The sequence below is a fragment of the Lepisma saccharinum genome, chromosome 19, assembly GCF_977018435.1.
Source record: "Lepisma saccharinum chromosome 19, izLepSacc3.1, whole genome shotgun sequence".
NCBI classification, from domain to species: domain Eukaryota; kingdom Metazoa; phylum Arthropoda; class Insecta; order Zygentoma; family Lepismatidae; genus Lepisma; species Lepisma saccharinum.
The window spans coordinates 67,851,819-67,867,476 of NC_139247.1; the positions used below are offsets into that span (position 1 = coordinate 67,851,819).

The following is a 15,658-nucleotide window of genomic DNA, read 5'->3' on the forward strand; positions in this document are numbered from 1 at the left end:
AGGTGGGTCAGGAAGTTGGTGCTGGGGTTGTGAGGTTTGGGTCTGCTATTGAGATAGAATTCTATGGAGCGGAGGCCATGGGAGTGAGGTATGTTGGTGTAGAGGGAAGTGACATCAGTGGTGGCAAGGATGGTATTTGGGGGCAATGGCGGGAGGGTGCTGATTTTCTGGAGGAAGTGGTTGGTGTCACGGAGGTAGGAGGTCAGAGCTTTCACAAGAGGCTGGAGATGGGAGTCAACAAAGGCTGAGATTCGTTCTGTAGGTGAGTTATAGCTGGACACAATGGGTCTGCCAGGGTTGCCAGGTTTGTGGATTTTGGGCAATAGATAGAAGGTGGGGGTGCGGGGATTGTCGGGTATTAACATGGCGGTGGTACGAGCTGTTAGGCCTTCAGGTGGGCCGCGGGTGTGGATGAAGTCCCGGATTTTGGTGAGGTGTTCGGCGGATAGGTCAACTTTTTGTGTATCTGTTTCCACACAATTAATGTTCCTGCTTCAAATTGTGTATTACTGTATGTACCAATATATTTTTTTTACTGATAGCAAGGTAGATAGGTTACCAATCAAATCTAGCGAGAGAGATAAAAATAGAGACTGACAGTTTGATACCCAGTGGAGGCACATTGCACAGTGGTTCGGATCCCACTTTAAACTGTAGGTCCAGTCCACTTATCTGTGCATAAAATGGACTTAGAAACATCAATTCAAAGCCAATGGAACTATACTATTGATACCTGTACTTGTCAATTGTGACAGTTAAAAGTAGTCCAATGGTGGAGGCACATTGCATACTGTAACAAGCACATGAGAAACAGCCAGCGGTAGGCTCAATGACCCCCTCCCAATACTTAACAACATATGATGTAATCTACACATGTCTTTTGTCAGCCTCTCTGCAGTGTGGAAGGTCGAAAGTAGGAAATCTTTACAGCTAAGAATAAGAGAAAGGAACCTGTGACTTAGCATTGGGCTAGTGCCAAGACTTGGCCAAAGAGTTAAATGGCACGTGTGACATTGGAAACATTCCAAAGGTCGGCCTTGCCTGACAGCTACCAATGAAGCTGTAAGCTTGCCAAATGGCGACATCTAGCTGATAGATGGAGTGTAACTCAGAAGGGGTTTTAATTATGTGGATAGACACTTGCTTTTCTCATATTTACAAAGTTTTTTCTAATATCTTAGCCTAAGCAGTGGCGGCGATTAAGGGGGACGAGTGGGGCAGTTGCCCCCCACCCCCCAATTTTTGCCAGTTTTGCCCCCGCACTATGCTAAATCTTATCTACAAAGGGAAATATACTGTCTTTGCCCCCCAGTTTTGGGATCCAATCGCCGCTACTGAGCCTAAGGATTACATATAGTGCACTCATAATGTTAATTGATTATCTTTATCATGTTAATGACTTTGAAAGAGTAATCTAATTTGCCATCAACAGACAATAAGGTCTTATCATACCTTTTAACCAAGCCACAGTCAACGATCTGTCGATAGGTCAGCGGTTCCCTGGGCCATGGATGTTCACGAGAAACAGGATGTTTATTTTATGTATAAACGGGTTTTTATAAGATTTTCTGTCTACTTGTGATGTTGCCCTACCGTGTGGCTTTCATAGAGTTTACTTATCACTGTGACTATTTTCACCTAAGTTCATTTATTGGCACGTGGACTCACTAGGTCAGTTGGCAAGCTTACAGCTTTGTTGGCAGCTGTGAGGCTAGGCCGACCTTTGGAATGTTTCCAATGTCACACGTGCTGTTTGAGCATTGGCCAAGTCTTGGCACTAGCCCAATGTTAACTCACAGGTTCCTTTCTCTTAGCTGTAAAGACATCCTATTTACGACCTTCCACACTGCAGAGCAGCTGACAAGAGACACTTGTAGATTACGTCATATGTTGCTAAGTATTGGGAGGGTCAGGTTCCTGTTGGCATTGAGCCAACCGCTGGCTGTTGCTCATGTGCTCATTACAATACTGGTTCGGATCCCACTTTTAACTGTAGGTCCAGTCCTGATTAGCCTATCACTGCATAAAGTGGACTTAAAACAACAACTCAAAGAAACAAATCCTCCCTGTCTGTGATTCTGTCAGCCTGTTTGTGGGTGTGGCTGGCTGAGATCCACGTTAAAATCTTCATAGTTTCAAATATAATATATTGTGAGAATATTAACATTTAATCAGTGCAAATATTTGTATAGAATTATTTAAAATTGTACTTTTTATATAATTTTCAGAACTTTTGAGTGTGAAAGTGCTTTTAGGTATTTTACTGACCCTTTGCAGGGTTCTGATGATTAAATTCAAACCAATATTTTTCCAAACCTACTAGTATTGGCCAATATAATACATTAGCATCTGTATTATTCCACCCCAAGTTTGATCTTTACATCCGGTGTTGGCTGGTTCCAAATGTAATGTCAATCTGATGCCTCCAGTAAAAAAGACATACCCCTCCTTGGCTGTCATTTCTGTTATTACATCTGGAGAATATTATCATTTCAGGAAACCCCAGGTGCACTATACAGGTTGACACTGTAGGTTTGATGCTAAGCTTCAAAATGGAGATTTGGGTCTGAAACACAGATGATCGAGGGAAAATACTTGGGATAAATATAAGATAGAAACTAACACAGAGGAGCCCAATTGTGCAAGAGCATGAAACAGTGTTTCTAATCTATGTTTTATGAATATTCTTTTTCCACAAAATAAATGTATTTTGTGTCCATAGCTCCCTGTTAAAAACCACAAAGAAATAAACATCACAACGAAAGTCACTTCAAAAGTTGGTTCAAGCTTTTGACTCCATCCCAAAGTAATTATCAGGGCTGGTCGAGACACTGCAAGGAAGAAACGGGCCAGGGTTCCAATGACTCTACTTGCTGTGTCTGACTTTAGTAATTCTGGGATTGACTCGGAAACTTGGACAGACTTTTGAAGCGACTTTCATCGCGCTGTCCATTTCTGTTGTGCAGTTAACAAGAATGTTGCCGGCACATGACTTAAGAAGTTTTTTAATGTCGTAATTGTTTAACTTGTTACAGGGCATGTTTGAACCATTCTTGAAAAGTTTCTTTGTGCGAACAAGTGACCCTACTCATATCAAGCTCCTTAAGTTGGAAATTTTAACAAATCTTGCTACGGAAACCAGCATACCTGTCATACTTCGTGAGTTCCAGACCTACATATCAAGCAACGATAAGGAGTTTGTGGCTGCTGCCATTCAAGCTATAGGCCGGTAAGTAGATTACAAAAGCTTTCATAAATTTGTAAATATTACTTAATTCAATGCCACTGTAATCAGTAATATTACAAACCTTGTACTTGTGGTGAGTTGAAATTTTATTTCAATGTTTGATGGCGTGTTCATGTCTTTTTTGCAGTATACAATAATAATATGTCCTGCACTGTGGCCATTTGATCTAAAGCTTTGGGTTTGGGCTACGGGGTGCATGCTGGTTCGAGTCTCCTGGGAGAAAGTATAACAACTTTTCTCCTGAGATTTCGGCCTGTGTATGGGACCGGTGCCCACCCACCATCGTGAGGAAATTAGGGAGCTACGAATGAGTAGCGTAACGTGGTCATAGAAAATCTACTCAACGACTGGGGGTTCGTCATGCTGACCATATGTCACCTCGTAACTGCTTCGATGCTCGCCTTTCTCTGATGAAGCATGTGGGAGAGAGGCCAGAGGTTGGTGGGAAGGCCCTGGCTCTCACAGGCAGTTGTGCCACAGGTTATGGTACAATAAAAATAAATCAAAGAATGTCTAACCATCACATTTGAAACAACATAATTTCAAATAACATTCTGATAGAGTAATAAAAATATGTGGCGTTATCGCTGAATATTGTACTGAGAGACATCAGTATTCCTGCCACGCTTCTGTCATTAGATATTGTGCTAAACTGTCAATTACACAATCTTAACTACACAAATTTCATTGAAAGTAAGATAGCTAGTGTATTTTGTATGAAAATTTGGGGATATTTATTACAGGATTACATTATGTTTACACTTTCAGACTTGGGGTACTGATTTCTTTTGTCCATAGTGTTACATACTTCAATGAAATGTTAAGAAAATTCCTGTAGGTTCACTGGTAACTGCATATCTTTAATTTCCAGGTGTGCATCTAATATTAAAGAAGTCACAGATACCTGCCTTAATGGATTAGTGTCCCTTCTATCAAACAGAGATCGTAAGTGTATATTTCCATATTTCAACATATGTAGGGATTTGCACTGTGTGCTCACTTTCAATTTTAGTGAAGTGCCATTTTAAGAGTATTTAAAATATTGGCCTGTGGTGCTCTCTAGCTGACTTTTAGAGTGTCATGAGTGACCTGATAACATTATAATGAAATGACTTAACAGCAGTATGAGAGAGACCTTGCTGTGAAAGGAGTGCTGCCAGAGTAAGCACAGAGCTCACCTGTGACCAATTACATTTTTTATTTTAGATTTGTCCATTATTTAGTCAATAAGTCTTGTTTCTAGTGAGTTTTCATACCTATATGTTTTTGTTGTCTTAGTAGAAACTACGGAATAAGTGATTTTATAGTATATTAGGCGGAGTGCAGATGGAAACTGCTCCCAGAGTTCTTCAGGGTACCTTTGAAGAACATGCTATTTTTGTTACTGCTGAGAGCTGTTCGCTTCGACGATATAGTACTCTGTTTGAAAACAAATAAACGTTTTGAAACAAAAATGAAAATGAAGAAAAACATAAATTATAAAAACATCACTAGAAATACAAAAAAAAAAAAAAAAAAATCAAATGTGGTGAAATATGCTTTAAGGAAAGGGTGAGCCCCATGCTCACCCTCGACCAATGACATGACTCAAGTGAGTATGACCAATCATTGGTTATTAAAGTTAATGAAGTGGTAATGCTTATAGCGTTCATCTCAAAAGGAAAGATATACGCGTTCAGACTATCAGTCTGTGATTTCAATTTCAATTACACATAGAGTTCTCATGTGTACATCTACATCCTATTACATTTTGCATATATTAGAAGGACCATTATAGTTTAAGAATAATAGAGGGCTGAGTGTAATGAAGTTTAGTTTGCAAGGCAGATATGTAGAAAGTACATTCTGTGTAATTCTAAATCATTATTGTTTTATTTTTATTCAGGAATGATATTTTAAAATAAAGAAAATAGCTTCTTTGAAGCTGACATTGCTGTTTGATAATATTGAATTGTTTTGGAGTTTTAACCACTGTACTTAGTTTTTTTGTTACTAAAAAAGTTAATGTAACTTTTCAGAAGCTGTCGTGGCTGAGAGCGTTGTGGTTATTAAGAAACTTCTCCAAACTCAGCCAAATGAACACAAGGAAATCATAGTTCACATGGCCAAACTGGTGGACTTCATAGCAGTGCCTCAGGCCAGAGCATCCATTTTGTGGCTGCTCGGGGAGTACTCGGACAGGGTTCCAAAGATTGCCCCAGATGTTCTAAGAAAAATGGCAAAAAGCTTTATTAATGAGGTAAGAAAATAGTTTTGTCTAGGATGGAGTCTATACTGGAACCCATAACATTTTCTCTGATATCCATGTGCATCGGGAGGGGGGTCAAACGGGTCGGTGGACCTCCCCACTGGAAATTGACATCGTTTATTTAAAGATACAAGAAAGATGAAAGTTTCTTAGTCTCATTGTTAAGAACAGAAATAAAGTTCATTTAGTTAGTATTCGAACAGAATAATCAAAGTAAAAATGCATTGGATCGAAAACATCGAGTGAAAAATACAGGAACAAGGTTATATTCTACCATGTCATCCAAAGAACAAATGATCCCACAGTTTTCAAAATTCTAATAATTACAGTTGTAGGTGAGAGGTCACACAACAAACTTTACGAAAAAAAAAATCACCCCAACATTTAAAGCCTTTTCTTGAACAAGAAATTCATTTCAGATACTAACTGCATAAAATGCAAAATAAATAATGGAAAATAGTTGTGCTGGTTTTCACTCATTTAGTGGATCGAGTCTCACATTTATATAATAATAACAATAATAATAATTATTATTATTTCAAATAAAAATTATTATTAGTTTATAATACTTATTATTGTATAATGACATTTATAGCCGTTGTAATAATACTTTTATCATTTGCCCAACTACCCCCTGCAAAAAAATTCTGGCGACGCCCATGCTGATATCAATACCAAAATGATGTAACCATAACTCACTAACTCTCTAGCCTTCTTAAACCTGAAGGGCCTCCCTGATGGTGAAGTGGTAGCATCGTCACCTTGTAATCAAGGGGTCCTGGGTTCAATACCCAGTGGAGGCACATAGTGGTTCAGATCCCACTTTAAACTGTAGATCCAGTCCCTCTTAGCCTTACTGTGCATAAAGTGGACTTAAAACAGCAAATAAATAAAATTCTTAAACCTGAAGGTGTATGGCTGCAGCAACGCAAGCCTTCATTCCGTCCCTATCCTGGGCAAGATCAATCCAATTTTTTCCATTCTTACCAATTTCCTTTAGGTCCATCTCAACGTCATCCCTCCATCTCCGTCTTGGCCTTCTGCAGGTCTCTTACCATCAGGTCTCCCAACAAGATTCCTGTAAACTCTTCTTTCCTCTCCCATTTGTGCCACATAGCCTGCCCACCTACCTATGTCTTATTGATTTAAGTAGTCTAATAATTCCTAGACATGAATACAAATTTTGGGGTTCTAAATTATGTAACCTTCTCCACTCACATGTCTCCTCATTCCTTTTAGGTCCAAAGATTTTCCTAAGGATCTTATTTTCAAATATTCTTAATTTATATTCCTCTAATCACTCAAATGTTAATATGGAATCATATCATTTTAACCTACTAGAGTTTAAAATTTTTGATTCAAATATAAAAAAAATAGAATATTAACACGAACTCGCATTGAATCCGTGCAAACATTGGTGCAAACTTAATGAAATTTTTACATAATTTCCGGAACTTTCAACTGTGATATTATTATCTGTATTATCCCACCCGGAGTTTTATCTTGAAATCAACCATTTGCTGTTTTAATAGTTGCCTTTTCCTGGATTTTATTATACAAATAGGGGAATACTATATTTTAAACTTACTGTTACTTTCTTTTGATAATGCATTAAGCTTTTAAATATTACTTATATTTACACGGATCAAATTGGACAAATTGGAATAATAATTTGTGCAAAATACTATTACTTGCCACACAGAAACTTGTGTGTTATTTTATGAAAGTATGCAATATTCACTGCTAATGTCGTTTCTCTGTAGGAAGATATTGTTAAGCTGCAGATTCTGAACTTGGCGATCAAGCTGTATCTGACGAATCCCAAACAGACGAAGTTGTTGTGCCAGTATGTCTTCAGCTTGGCACGATACGACCAGAATTACGACATCCGTGACCGGGCAAGATTCCTCAGGCAGTTTATCTTCCCAACAGGAGGTATGGAGAATAGCAAATTGGCAAAGCATGCAAAGAAGATATTTCTTGCTACGAAGCCAGCTCCTGTGTTGGAGTCTAAGTTTAAAGGTGAGACTGTATTGAATTTGAAGTGTAATTTCTTGTTGCAAAACTGAATCGGATGTGCTTCATATATGTTGATTCGTAGGGCTTCCCCCATAGGCATGTGCAGACCCTCTGATTAAGGGGGCAAAAGCATAGGGTGGGGGCAAGACACTTTCTGTCCCCCAAAATTCCTCAAGAATATACATTATATGTAAAAGAAAAAAATCAATATTGCCCTCCCCACCCCCTTTAATATTTATAGGAAGTTGCGGCCTGGGGAAAATCAAGATGAAAATTAAATCGGGATAGAAAATTCGCAGTCCATCTCACTGTGTACTGTATTGATGGGTACAAAGCAGGTGCCCGAACCCACGAAAAATCCACTTGGTGTGATTTTAGGCATATCATAGTTCAAGTACGTAGAAAATGGTGCACCCCCTCCTCCCGCAGTTGCTTGGAACTTCCATAGGCTTGAAAATACTTCAGTTTCTTTAAGAGTATAATATTCTTTAATAACAGTGTGATAACATTCATCTACACTAAATTTCTAACTGAAAGTATATAGACAATGGACATCTGGAAGGAGGGGGCCATGATGGCCTCACCTCCCCCTGGAAAATGAATGTCAAATTAAAAGTACATATTTCACACACATAATTTGATTTCACTCACAGTAGTTTACATTAATTATCATAATGTTTTTTTTTTTGAGTTGATGTTTTATGTTTACTTTATGCACACTAAGGCTAATCGGGACTGGACTTACAGTTTAAAGTGGGATCCGAACCACTATGTGCCTCCACCGGGTATTGAACAATTATCATAATGTGAGTGCAGGAACGTGATAATGTGAAACTCAAGTGGTGTTTTTTGAGAGGGCAATATACAGTATGTCTCTTTTTAAGTCCCCTGGAAGAAATCTGCGGACCTCCATGATTAGTTGTCCCTCCTTGCCACCCGTGCACATGTCTATGGCTTCCCCCATGATGTAGTGGTAACGTCATCACCTTGTAATCAAGGGGTCCTGGGTTCAATACCCAGTGGAGGCACATGATGGTTTGGATCACACTATAAACTGTAGGTTCAGTCCCGATTAGCCTCTATATGCATAAAGTGGATTTGAAATCAAACTCAAACCAGACATGTGGACTTGTAGGAAATGTTCTAGAAGAAAATGGTTTCATTGCAACAAATTAGATATGATACTTAGTATTGTGAATTTTTGCTGGAGTATATAGTTTGTTCTAGGCCTGAGGGAGTACCATATTTGCATGTGTGTAAGTGCACCCTGGTTTTGATAGGGAAAAGCAGCAAACATCAATCTCTCTTACATAATGATTAGTTTCAAGAAATGATTTTCTTAGTTGGGCTTACATAATTATTACTTTCAAGAAATTTCTTAGTTGGGTGCATGGGACGAAGATGGGAAAGAGGGTGACTTACACTGCTGCATAAAAATTGCAATTTTTGTGGTACGTATAGGGAAATGGCAGCATGACTGCATTTGGAAAATTCCACATTGGCGAGTTAAGTGTGGAAGTAAGAATACAAGCCGCAAGAAGTTCCATTCAAGAAGCAGCCTTCGTATTTCTGATACAATTTTTAAATAAATTATTCTCTATTATTTCTTGCATGACAGATACTGGTGTTACAGCTTCCGTGTGATGGTAGATGCAGACTTGATCTCCACCCAAGCCACACCACTTTACTCAGTGATGCAAAACGTTCTGATAGAAGGTGAAAAACTGTTGGAAGCAGCAATTGAGTTTGGTTCCATGTAGCTGTCAGAATAATCTATTTATAACGCATACCATAGTTCATTTGGGGATAAAATTTTTGAAAGAAAAGTGCACATTATACATAAGTAAATACTAGTGGCGGCTGCTTAATACGTGGTACCGTGCTATAGCACGTCACTCGATTTGCTAAAATTAAAAGAAAAAGGGACATATATCATAGATTCAAGAAGTTCAGTAAAACACTGAAGTGAAATGAAACTTCTCACGTTAAGAAGCTTAGAAATTTGCAGGGTGCTATGTTTTTTTCTGCACCCTGATAAGCTATAATGAATACCGGGCTATTTGCTTCATAGCACGTTTTTGCCACCTCGCAGTGTGCCTGATTGCTCCTCGGTTCTTACGGTGGAAGTAGGGTGTCAGCCAGTATATACACAAATTCAAAGCTTTCGATTCCATCTCTGAATCATCATCAAGGCTGGTTGAATCATCATCAAGGCTAGTCAAGGGACGATGAAGTGGACACACTTTTAAAGTGTTTTTTATTGTGCTGTTTGTGTTTTGTGTTGATTATAACAAGTATGTTGCTGGCACGTGACATGAGAAGTTTTTTTACTGTCATACAGGGTTTGTCCAATAAGGGACTGAAGTCATAAAAATAATTTTTTTGAAGATACATGTACAGTGTGTTAATATTCTTCAAAATATGACCCTCCTGCGTCAATACACTGCTGCCAGCGCTTTTTCCACTTTACATTCGCCCCCTGAAAGTCGGCAACCGCAAGGCTGTTCAGGCACTTCGACGGCCTCAATTGTCCAGAAACGATGTCCTTTCAAGTTCCTTTTGATCTGAGGGAACAAAAAAAGTCAGGGGGAGGGGGGAGCCTTATCTGGACTGTAGGGTATTGTGCACAATGTTTGGCCAGTGCCTCCCTCACAATTAGCGACGTGTGACGGTGCATTGTTGTGATGCAGCAGCCAGGGATCTGCGATTTCCCTTCGAACGCGGCAGACCCTATTTATCATCGGTCACAATTGAATAAGCAGTGGATTTCAGTAAATTTAACTCCTGTGCTATCAGATGAACACTGAACCGGTGATCACTGTTTAGAAGTTCTTGCACTTTGGCCACATTTTCTGCGTTTCGGATCGACGTCGGACATCCAGCGTGTTGTTAGTCTTCGACATCTTCCCGGCCATCTTTGAATTTTTTATGCCACTCAAAAACACATGTTCTGGACATGGCTTAGTCCTTGTAAGTCTCACGGATCATATCAAAAGTCTCCGTAGCAGATTTGTTCAGTTTAATGCAAAATTTGATAGCACAACGCTACTCGATGGTTTGCTGCATCTTGACACTTCAAAGGCTCGGAGGCAACTGAGCTGGGTCTCCTAGCTCACGTGACATCCCGCAACACTGATCCCACCATAGATACCACCTTCCACCCCTTCCCATTGGCTGGACAAAATCCTTCCCGATACTTATTGGACAAACCCTGTACTAACATTAATGTTTATTCTCTCACCACATCTTATCTGAACAATTATTTGATTACTAGGACAATTTAAAGTTATTTTTTTATTTCCTTTTTCTGAAAATTGTATGGACGAAATCGATGAAGAGGCACAAAAAAAAACACATGTCCAGGGCTGAGACATTTTGGTGAAATTATGAGTAGATCACCCTACCTGATTGACCACCAGCCAGCTTAAAAGTATTGACACTAGTTATTTAGTACATATGAATTCCATTGAAACTGTCGCATAACAATCTATAAATGCATTCCACCTGGGTGACTGAAAGCATGAAATGGTTCTGACTTCAAGTCCCAGCCTAGGCATGTTTTTTTTGTGTGTGTGTCAGAAAAGTAATAAATTGAACCTAAAAAGGCAGAAGAGCAGTGCAAAATAATGAAAATGCAGCCAAGAGTTTTGCTTAACCTATTCGTTGATTCAGGTACAAGATAATCAAAACGCAACAGAACCTTTTCATTATGCATTTTAAAGTTGCCTGGAGTTTAAGAAATTTAAACTTTGGTTCCACTTTATTAAAATAGCTTAGTTTAATCACAAAATCCACTTTGGCCACACACTTTGACGAAGAATTAATCAATATTGCACATTTTGTATAATTACCAGGGTATTTAGACGACTCTGGCATGTGCTACGAACCAGGCATCCTGGGTTTGAATCCCCAGTTGGGCAATCCTCATATTTGCAATTAGCCAAAAAGTGGCAGAAAAGCAGTGTAAAAATATTAACTAACTCTCAATCCTTCTTAGACCCCAAGGTTTATAGCTGCAGCAACACAAGCTTTCCATCTGTTCCTATCCTGGGCAAGATCAATCCAATCTTTTCCATCCTTACTGATTTCCTTTAGGTCTATCTCAATGATATCCTTCCTTCGTCTTGACCTTCCTACATGTCTTCTTTCCTCTCCCATTTATGCCACATGGCCTGCCCATCTAAGTCGTCTTGATTTAATTATTCTAATAATACCTGGGAAAGTAACATAATCAATCAGTCAATCTGGACTCTTGCAAAATGTGTATGTAAGTAATGAAATTCATACTGATATTTTTCAATACCAGGATCCAAGGAGCTGTGCCCGAAAGCAGGAATAAATGTTTTAGTTCATCTGCTCTAAGTATTAGTAGCATATGATTTATTCTTCGATTACTGGAAACCATAAAAGTATTTTTTGTTTACAGATAGAGACCACTTCCAGTTGGGATCCCTGTCACATTACATCAATGCTCGAGCAAATGGCTACCATGATCTTCCTCTCTTCCCTGACGTAACACCAGACCCATCTGTTCGAAATGTTGAAACGCCAATGCCATGGCAAGAGTCCAAGATAAAGAAAGAGAAGACTGTTAGGAAGCGGTCCTTCTATTCTGAGTCCGAGAGCAGCTCACCAACAGATGGTAAGTGTTCGATCATATCAAGTGTCATAAGTTGCTATTGCAACCTACTGGGAGTTCTGTCATTAGTAACAAATCTTTTTGTAAGTCATTATAATTCAACTGTTTTTATGTATTTACTGTAATGTATGAATTTTCAATAATGCCTTCCAAATAGTTCTACATGAGAAACCTCTCCATATCATTTCAATTATTTACACCATACTTCCGCTTTTTATTTCATGTGAACGTATACGTTGGAAATTTAGTTGTTAGTAATCTCAAACCTTGCACTTGTCTTCCACTCGCATTAAACTAAATAATACCTTGAAAAATATTTCATAATTATATGTACATGCTTTTGTCAAATGACAGCTTTTGAATATGATCATTGTAAATAAAAAATGTTACTCTGTTCTTGGATATTTAGTCAAAGTTGGTTTGTATGATGATGTAGCTGGGCTGTTTATCCATGACTGAGTAAATTTAAAGACATTTCTAGATCCTTTGACACTCGCAAGGTTTTATTGGTTGTAGAAATATATATTTTTACCATATTTTTGCTTAGGACGTATTTTGACCAAAATATGTTATGGTGTTAGCATTTCATCAGATATTGATTATAAAAATCATGCTTGTGCCAGTAATTCAAAAGGAATTTTGCTTGCTCTAACTCCCCTTTTTCCGAGAAGGGAGATAACAGGATTTGCCAGGAATGTGCTGTAAAACAAAGCATGAGAGTGATATTTCTCCCCCTTTTTCACCCTCCCACAAAACTAATTTTATATTTTATGTTATGTGCTGTGAAGGGAAAAAAAGATTAATGAAGGAATATTTTGTAATTTTTACCAATATCTTTCAAGGTATTTTTTTCATTTTTAGGTCATATTTTGCTCATTTCTGGGGCTTAAATGTGTGCATATTTTATTTGATAGAATTGGAGCCCCAGTAATTAACTGATGCACTCTTAGGTCTCCCCATTGGCATATGGGTAGCACCATCGCCCTGTAACCAAGGGGTCCTGGATTTGATACCTGGTGGAGACACGTAGTGGTTTCGATCCTATTTTAAACTGTATGTCCATTCCCAGTTAGCCTTCCTATGCATAAATTGGACTTACAAACTCAATGAATCAATAGATGAGCAGTCAGGTGATGCATATTTTTTTAAAATGTATGTTTTGCTTAGAATACAGAACATTGATAAAAACAACATATCTCTAGCCTAATGTGTTAGAACATTAAAAAACATGCCTATCTATTGGAACCAGAAAGCTTAAACACACAAAGTAAGACATTGTAAATCCAGGGTTCACTCTGCTCATACATCAATATTGCTGCATTCCTTCAGAAATATATTTCCCATATATAATTTTTTGTATAGCACAGTGACCATTTGCTATTGCCTTTTTTTGGGTATGCTGTAGTTTATTCTGTGTGCATCCTTGGTAAAAATATGTAGAAGAGAATATATTTTTGCATTATAATGTTGATATTTTGGTTTGGAATTAAATAATACTCATGCTAAATTCGTTGACTTAACAGATTCTGATGAAGAAGGAAGTGAAGAAGAAGGCAGTGATGAAGAAAGTGAAGAAACAAGTGAAGGAGAGACTGCTACAGAAGGGAAAGAGTCTAGCAGTGAAGAAGATGAGGAGGACGAAAGTGAGGAAAGTGACGAAGTGAAGGTAATGGTTATTATCAGATTTCCTTGTATTATTCAGAAAACTTATTAATTAATTTATAATCACAGTTTTATTTTACTGTACGCTCATGCTAATTTTCTTGGACACATACTTAGTGTATTCTTAAGAAATGGACTGGCAATGCTGAAATAAGTAAAAGTTGTTGATTTGCAACTACTGGGGTGAATTGCATGTGATTGTGAATGTTACTTTGCACATTTTAATATGTTAAGCTTACATGATTGAGCTTGTTATCTTTTGCTTTCTCAGGTTCATTTCTAAACAATTTTTAAACCTTAAATGCTAAGCTGGTACAAAAATGGACCACCAGGTATTTTCACTAATGCCAGGCTGGTCCATTTCTTTGGCCAAGCAGCATTGTCATCTATATGTGACGTTTGGAACTGACTCTGATAATATTCGGAGATACATGTTGTGATTCTTTACATGAGCCTTGCTTGCCATGAGTAGAGCCACATGTATGGTGAATGAGAGATCAAGAATTCGGTACAAAAACTGGGCACATTTCAGAATCAAAGCCGTATATAAAATGGGATTTCGGTGTTAAAATCGTGAATAAAACCCTAAATTGCATTTAAAAACTATACTAATTACACAAAATAAAGATTTCCCTTCTAATATTAAATTTTATGTAGTTATCAGAGTACTATTAAGTTTATTCCTGTGTAAAAGAGTCCATTTTTGCTTCTCAAATATTTACAGCAGAAACAATTTTTCATGAATTGCATGACACTCAGGATAATTTAGTCTTCAGAAAATGTTGTGTCTGTAATCTCAGAATTTTGTGTTTGAGTATGTTTCACATTTTGCAGTTCACTTCGCATCATTTCATGACAAGACATGGTAGGAAAATGCACCTCACACCTTTCAAACACATGAAAAATGTGTATTATTTCACATTTCGTGTTTCTGTCAAAAATGAAATATGCATGAAATAGTCATGAGGAATTAATGAACGTAATTTGATTCTAGCTATTTTTGGGGTGGGGGTATCCAGTATTGATGACTAAATTCAGAAATACCTCTGGGATCAGATCACACAGGTACGCTGGTATCTTCTCAATCACACTATTTTATAGTGATAAGTTATTTATGACACTGTTATGCTTAAATATTGTTTTTTTATAGGTGCGATCTCGTGCAAAAGGTGAAAAACAGAAGAGAGAAAGTAAGTCTGAGTCAGATGATGATGATGATGATGATGACGATGATGAATCATCTGGCTCAGAAGATGAAGAATCTGAGGAAGAAAGTGAATCATCTGTTGAAAAGAACAAGGAACCAAAAAAGAAAAGTCAAAAATCATCTGCTTCACACAAACCTAAAACTAATCTCGATTTGTTACTTGAGTTGGATGATGGTAAGTTGTAATATTACAACAGATTAATATTAAACTTGACAAAAGACTAAACATATATATCTTATTGCTGAAAAGACAAAGAAGCTACATTACAGATAAAATTCTAGGTCAGCATTGATGAAGATGTTTCAGATTAACCTCACATCTTTCTAGAACACTTTCTTTTTTTATCTCGGGTAGTTTCAAAAATTTGGAAGACTAAAATAAGTTATGAGTAAAGACTTTGATAAAGTTTAATGTTTTGTTGTCATTAACACATGGCATGAAGTATCAAGCATTATAGTGTGATGAAAGTTGATAGACTGTAGTTAACACATTTCCTCCTTTTCTTTCCTATACTTGCTGAAGTGATACATACTTACTTTCAGTAAGAAAGGTTGCATTTATTTTTGAATGTTCATTTCTACTTGAAAGCTTGCCCACTGTCTTATACAGGGTCTGGAAAATAAACCTGACGGTTT

General features: G+C 37.7%; 1 protein-coding gene across 1 annotated transcript in view; it reads left to right on the plus strand.

Annotated features, from left to right (window-relative positions):
- Nucleotides 1–15,658, plus strand: part of rb (adaptor related protein complex 3 subunit ruby) — a 64,968-nt gene that overhangs the window by 30,933 nt on the left and 18,377 nt on the right. The window contains exons 9-15 of the mRNA XM_083141007.1: nt 3,036–3,229; nt 4,119–4,192; nt 5,266–5,486; nt 7,259–7,517; nt 11,941–12,156; nt 13,677–13,819; nt 14,966–15,197. Of these exons, the coding sequence (XP_082997133.1) occupies nt 3,036–3,229; nt 4,119–4,192; nt 5,266–5,486; nt 7,259–7,517; nt 11,941–12,156; nt 13,677–13,819; nt 14,966–15,197 (1,339 nt within the window). The remainder of the gene's footprint in view (nt 1–3,035; nt 3,230–4,118; nt 4,193–5,265; nt 5,487–7,258; nt 7,518–11,940; nt 12,157–13,676; nt 13,820–14,965; nt 15,198–15,658) is intronic.